Source organism: Corella eumyota, chromosome 4 (assembly GCF_963082875.1).
Source record: "Corella eumyota chromosome 4, kaCorEumy4.1, whole genome shotgun sequence".
NCBI lineage: Eukaryota > Metazoa > Chordata > Ascidiacea > Phlebobranchia > Corellidae > Corella > Corella eumyota.
Window position 1 is genome coordinate 8230187 of NC_137493.1, and position 7500 is coordinate 8237686.

At 30.2% G+C, this 7500-nt stretch overlaps 1 protein-coding gene across 1 annotated transcript; it reads left to right on the forward strand.

Moving 5' to 3' along the window:
* The first annotated feature begins 3929 nt into the window (after positions 1-3929).
* LOC145750747 (coagulation factor IX-like) lies at positions 3930-7284 on the forward strand. The gene is made up of 13 exons (XM_082566827.1): positions 3930-3943; positions 4022-4074; positions 4185-4286; positions 4431-4553; positions 4758-4922; positions 5077-5195; positions 5397-5491; positions 5576-5675; positions 5748-5904; positions 6098-6253; positions 6460-6636; positions 6868-6996; positions 7124-7284. Exons 1-13 carry the CDS (start codon positions 3930-3932, stop codon positions 7282-7284), a joined length of 1551 nt encoding a protein of 516 aa, XP_082422953.1.
* Positions 7285-7500: the final 216 nt, after the last annotated feature.

Sequence of the window (7500 nt, forward strand, 5' to 3'; positions counted from 1 at the left end):
TTTGTAGAGTAATTGTTGCATACATTAGATTTATATAATTTTACCTGGCACTAATGTTAATGCTGTATGTAATAGCCCTAAAATATATAAGCATAATATTTAGTTCACGCAGTACGGCAGTTTTATTTGCGAATTCAAAAACAAACTTTTATATATAAGTGATAACTTGGGGATTAATTGTGAGTTAAATTTCACCTCTGTTATAATACATCATCACGCAATACCAGGCTATCCCACTGCTGGTAATATGAAAACACCATTTTTTCCCAGTAAGTCAGAGCTAAACCTATCTAAACTTAGTCGCTTTGAGCAATTCTTTTTTCCAGTAAATTATATGGATTTTATATCATTCTCAAAAAGTCGTGCTTTGCGAAATAAACGTTCTGTAATTACTTTTTTGAGTGTTGTAATTATCTTCCTTACACTCACTACTTAAGGTTTTTTTTCTCAGATTTTTAAGTTTTTCTTTTGTTTCTTGTTCAAGCATTGGCCTTTGGTCTAACAATTGCCGTCGCATTTTTCTTGTTTTTAATTCCAGGGTCTTCTAAAAATTCATTTTAATTGGTTTCTCATACAGGACTTGGTTTTATCATTGTTAAAACTTCATTTCTCAAACCGTTTTGATAGTGAGATCGCCTCTTCTTTAAAAAAAAAATCGGTTTTATGTTTAGTTTTCATACCATTTTGTTTATTTTTTACTACTGTTAATAGCTGTACCTTCTTCTGCAATATATCAATTTGTTTTATATTTTTTTTTAAAAATCCATTAATTTGACCATGCAATGATCATATATATGATCATTGGACCGTGTGACGTTAATTTCTATTTTCATTTTTCTTAAAGTCGTCAAATGCAACTGGGTCGTCACTTCTACTGATGCTTTTATCTCCATCATAATTATTTAAAGCTGCACCTATTTGACTCGAAGTCGCACACTACATATCTTATTGTTGCAAAGGCCCGTTCACACGAATGGTCTAACGTTGCGTTGCGCTTCATAACGTTACGTAACTTTGCGAGTTTTGTTTAGATTTCTTTGCTTTGGTCACAAAATTATACAAAATCCTATGTAACTTTTGCATAATTTCTTACGTGTGAACCACTCTGTTGAATTTATATTGTTACGCAACCTTACATTATGTTACGTTGCGTACGTTGTGTGAACAGGCCTTAATCCACAATCTCGGCAGGACCTTCAATGTAACAGTTTCTTTGTTGGTTTGCTGCCGTTTTGCAATCGTAAACCTCTTAGAAGACATAAGCATATAATATTTATTTACAAAAATATAACCAAGCACACAAACAAGCTAAAGATATAACCATTCAGCAAGTTGTTCTCAACACAACTCATTTCAAGTCACACCATGAAGTACGTTAATTTTTGTCAAAACGGTAGATCGCCTTATCAGAGGGTGTCAAAACAGCTAAATAACTTAGTAGACAAGTGCAACATAATTAAGGCATCTGTGAAGTTTCCGACAGATGTTACAGTATTTAAACCAATGTGGTTGTGGCCTGATTTAAATTTGATTTTAAATTTTTATTTTGTATCACTACAAAAATTGTGGCACTACAATAAGGCCAAGACGTCACTAAGAGTCTATATGTAATATTGCTCTAACTTTTGTTTTACTTAATATTAAGACGAATTTTTTATCTCGATGTTAGTTAGGTTAATACACACTTATTAAAATATTTAAAACGATTTTAAAAATTAGCACAGATTTATTAATTGTGTATTAACTTTATTAAGTAGTAACGTTAAACCAATGCGGTTCTAATTCTATAATAGCTTTTTTGGATTTCTTGGTTTAATAATATTATACCACTATCAGGTCAAACTTGGACAGTAAGCAATTATAAAGTATATCACAACTTTTTGTTTTGGAATATTTTTTTTGCAAATTTTAATTTTTTTAATAAAGTTTCTATGTTTAACAAAAATATTTTTTTTAAATTTTTTATTCAATAAAATGGTTGACAAATTTAATCAAATTGTCGCTACTTTTTACATAGTCATTTTTTATCATTTTTTTTAAGTGATGTAAGTATTTTACTTATTGTAAAATATTTGCAAAAAATTAAACTTTATTTTAAAAACTTAGTAATTTTATGGTAACTTACATTATAACACCCAGTTGTTTTCTAATTGTAAATCCTGATATCAGGTTTGGCGTTGTAATGTGTTGTTACATAACATTTCCTTAACAAATTTACATAAGTGATTTTAGTCGTTAAATGGTTACATAATCAATATACAAAAATAGCTTTGGTTTAGTCTGTAAATTAACACGACAAACTCACAAGACCTATGGGTCATATAAATATTAAATAAATAAACGTTGTTAAGAGTTTTTGTTGTTTAATTTTGTGGTTTAATAGTTTTAAAATGAATATTGAACATTTTTTGTTATTTGTTTAAAAGACGAGCCTTTTAATATGCTTTAAGTTTTTTTCTCAAATATGGTTACACATTTTGTAAGTAATAATGATTGTCATTAAATTGTATAAAATACATTAAATACGCACTTTAATGATTTCGTTAATTACCACACATTTAAGTTTACTATATTAAGAAATTGTATGGTAATAAGTTAATGACATCACAAGTTAACGCAATTCCCACAGAAAAATAAAATATGTATTACGAAAATGCATAAGTTTATCATTTATTATGCAAGAAATCTATCGACGGTTTCGTTCAAGTAACGTAACAGAAAAACTAAATGCGATCAATAAATTGCGAAGTCATCAAAATAAACGTAAGTTATTTAAAAGTGACGCAATGATTTGGCCAAAGTACGAAATCTTTTTATTTCGTAATGTTTTGCTATTTTTATCAAACTTTATTTGGAAATTTTAGGAATTCGGAATACGAAAGTTATCAACGCAATAATACGCAATTTAATTAGTTAAAACAATACGCAATCTAATTAGTTAATAATCGCAGCGGGCCCAAGTTAATTTACTCATTGCTTTTTTGCATATAGTTTTAATAAACACTACCATAAATAGGCTGAACGGAAAATCCAAAAGTCGCAATGACAAAACAAAACGGATGTTAGCGATTTCAAATTTAATTTATTTTATTAATAGTTTTCCGAAACCGAATAGCATGCTCTCAAGCATGAAGTCAATTCAGTTCGGAACATTTCACCATTATTCACGTTTTAAAAATAGCTAAAACTCAGTGACAAAATGTCATATCCTAATGCAATGCCTGATTATTAAAAAATACGTCACGTAGAAAAATAATATGTTTTGGAAATTATAGTAATCGTCACTTAACGAAAAAAATGAATGTTTAATGACTTTATTAAATAAACGTGACAGCATTATACACAAGGGTACTCGTAGCGGTAATTAACATTATCGTAAATCGTTAAAACTTTCGTTTTTGGCTTGTTTTTTAAACAACATTCCCTTATATAGATATAAAGTAATTTTCCATTTCAAAGAAAGAAAAACAAGTTGACACAAACCGATTATATAAAAATAGAAAATGATAATTTTGCTTAATAAGTTGATAATCCTTTTTTAATTAATTTAAAAATTCCATGATATGTTAACGGGGAGCGTGTTTTATATTTACCAATAAAACAATGTGATTTTGTATTGCTAACTTGTCGTGACGTCATTTCCGCTTTAATTGGTAACTTTCGTCAGCAGCACCGAAATCGAATTTTGTAGCAGAAATATTTTATTTCCTTACGTCATATCGAAATTTTTACTAATTCACGCTGTGGGTCTGACGCAATGTACAGGGTCTATATAAACCGTTGCGATCTTTGGCTTTTATTCAAATGTTATAACAATAGCCTACAAACAAGATTAAAACAGATTAAAAAACTTAAAATTACGAGCAGTATTTTAGCGTATTCAATAATATTTGTGTTTATATTAAAAAGTATTTTTAGAAGAGAAAAAAATGATGACAAAAAGGTAATTTTCCGATTTAGTTAATCATTTTTTAAATTTTTAGTTAATTGTTTTTCTAACAATATTTGTTTTCATTTATAGCCTCATATACTGTCTTTTACTTGGAATTGCCGTACTAGATTTTAGTTCTGCACGTAAGTTATTTTTTTATTAATCACAACTTCTTAATTTAAAAGCTTGTAATAAAAAAATTTTGTTAAAAAATTTAAATAAAAATAAATTTCTTTATTTTATGGCTTCTTAGAATGTAGAGACCGTGCAGCACAATGTCCGCAATTTAGATTATTCTGCCACGAAGAATTTATCGCAACTTATTGTCCGTTTACCTGCCGTACCTGCCCAGAAAGTATGTAAAAATTTTCATATATGTTAAAAAAAATGTTTAAATAGTAAACATTAACGAAACATTGTATTTAGAAAATATCAAAAATTATTAATTGTCCCTGCTTTGATTTTAAATGTCTAACTATTTTGTTATGTTTTATTTTAGATGAATGTTTGTTGAACAATGGTGATTGCAACCATGTGTGTAGCTACGATGCAGAGTTAAATAAAGCAACTTGTTCTTGCTTCCCGGGATTTAAACTTTTAAGCGACGGAAAGACATGCGAAGGTAAATTAAAAATGTCTTAAAAATAGTGACTTATGCTTTTAAAATTTTAATTTGTATAAATATTCTTTCATATTTGTAGCAAAGTTTAGTGTTTTTTTTAACATGGTTTGATTTAGCTTTTTTTTAATTTAAAAAAGATTATAAAATTAGGCAAATAAATTTCATGACTTTTTGAAAATTTTTTTATTTTTTATTTTTATTAAGATATCAACGAATGCACAGAAGGAAAAAATCCTTGCGCGATTGGAGCTAAATTTTGTGTAAACAACCGCGGAAGTTATTCTTGTCACGACGTCGATCGCTGCGAACAAAATAACCCGAATACGATGCATTATTACTCAAGCCCTAGATGCTGCCAAGTCAAAAACTGTAAGTCAAACTTACGTTACCTTACCACTTACAATAGCGTTATCTTAATTAAAAGCTATATATTGGTTTATTAAAATGGCCCTAAATACATCTCTTCACACAAAAAAAATTTGTTTTTAAAAGTTAAAATTTAACTAGAACCTAATTTTTACAGCTTCGTGTGGTGTTAACGCGGATATTCGAGAGGCTTTGGACCGACAAGTTCCTCAAGAAGATGATTTTTCAAGAATATTCGGTGGAGTTAGTGCTGATATATCTAGATGGCCATGGATGGTAAGACTTGAATTTTTTATTTATATTTTTTTATTTATATGTTTTGCCTTGTAAGCTGTTGTATTTTAGATAGAAGCCTATTTTGAATAATAATAATAATACTGTTTTTCATATGGAAATAAAACAACTAGTAAAGCTATTATATAATTAACATTATGGTAACGGCTAATTCAACTTACAAACATTCATTTTTTGTTACAGGCCCAAGTCATTCAAATTAACGGCAACAAACGGATTAGTTGTGGAGCTACTTTGATTTCAGACAAATGGCTGGTTACCACAGCAACCTGCGCCAAGTTAGTTTCTTCAAATTTTTATTGATATAACTCGAATATAAACTTTAATTAAGTTTCCATTTTTGAATTATACGTCTTTTGCAGCAACTCTGTAGATTCATACACCATCATTCTCGGTCACATCCGAAACGCTTTAATTCAATTTCTCGACAGTACCCGCGAGGAGAGAAGAACTGTGAAACAGGTTTGAGATTTGTGACGTCACGCTGTATATACGTGTCACATTGTTCTCTTGTCTTAACCGTTCTATCTTTAGATAATCACGCACCCCAACTCCGCAGTGAACAACATTGCTCTAATCGAGCTAAGCGAACCAGTTGAGAGCAGTGATATTATCAGCCCGATATGTCTCCCATGTGGGGAATTCCCACGCGAAGGCGACAAATGCTGGGCAACTGGATTTGGAACTATCGGTAATAACAGTGCAATAATTTATTATCGCAACCAGGGTTTAGGTTAACAAGCAGAAAACCTAGCTGTTAAAAAACGAACTCAATTTTACATTTCAAAACAGTCAAATTCCGCCAATCCATTGATTTAACAGAGTTTCTGATAAAATTCCCTTAAATATAAAGATAAAACAAGTAAATACGTATTGTGTTATAGGCGGATTCAACGTCCCAGATTTCCTACAAGAAGTTGATCTTCCGATAGTAAACACACAAGAATGTGCTCGTTCTTTCCGCAACACTAACACAGTAGTTAACGAAGAAAACTCAATTTGTGCTGGTTATAAATTAGGTGGAAAAGACACTTGCTTTGGTAAGTTTTATATCTCAACAAAATCCACAATAGTTTGTTGAAGAACCTTGTTGTAACATCTCTATGTATACAAATGGCCTTTTAAAAAAATTTACATAAACAAAAACTGTTTTCTTGTTGTAATTCTCACATAAGCAAAGGTATCAGGTTTATAAAATAAATGCTTATTTCAAAATAAGGAAGTTTTGCCAATTGTAAAATTTTAGGTGATAATGGCGGGCCTCTGATGTGTCAAAGATCCAACTCATGTGAGTGGTACTTAATCGGAATAACAGCTGAGGGACAACGCTGCGGACAAGAAGGGACTTATGGCTTGTTTACCAGTGTACTTAGATACGAAAGTTGGATTCGAGAGAACGTGGATAACGGAACCTTAACTACATGTAGGCCAATTTCATATAAATATTATAGACATATTAATATCAGTATCTTTCTTGCTGGTTTACTTTAAAAATAAAGTAAAGGGGCGCCATCGTAGTTTAAATGGTTAAACAATTACCTTCATATACTTTATCTGAGTATTTATATTTAAAAATTTTTAAATCTTGCCTTAATTCAAGTATTAACTGGAAAAAATTCAAACCAGTCATTAACTTTTTTAATTTTATTCTCAGGTGCTACTAATTACGATCCATGTAGAAACGAAGAAGATACCAGAAGTGGTTGCAGAAATGACAACCAAGTTTGCTCAAGCGATCAACGATCTGAATGCGCTCTGACCTGTTGCCAAAGGGACAACCATCGTAAGTGTAAAAAATTATACTCTTGTATCCAAAAAAGTACCAAGCAATTTTATTTTATTTCCTAAGAATACTGAATGTTTTGTACTTTAAATACCCAAAATAATACAGTTTTGTTTTTACTAAACAGGACCGACAATTGGAAGAGGGCTTTCACTACCAGCACCATGTCAAGACGATAGATCGCGCATTGAAGCTTGCATTTTGTTAAGTGGACAGTGCAAGACTGAAGATGTACCAACCCGAACCTTTTTGCACACATTTTGTAAAAAGACTTGCGGGTTATGTTAAAAGAAAGTTTACCAACAAGTCCTTACTTGAAATTGACCAACTAAGACTTAAATTCATCTGTATATTATTTAAATTCTTCTACTGTTTTTATTGTTGTTCGAGTGGTAATTATTTATAAAAGTTTTTGTTATTTTTTGTATTTTTATTATAGTTTATTTATATCACGATTTTTAATGATCTTTTAGTGAAATCTTTGTCGTGCTTTTTTGTAATTTT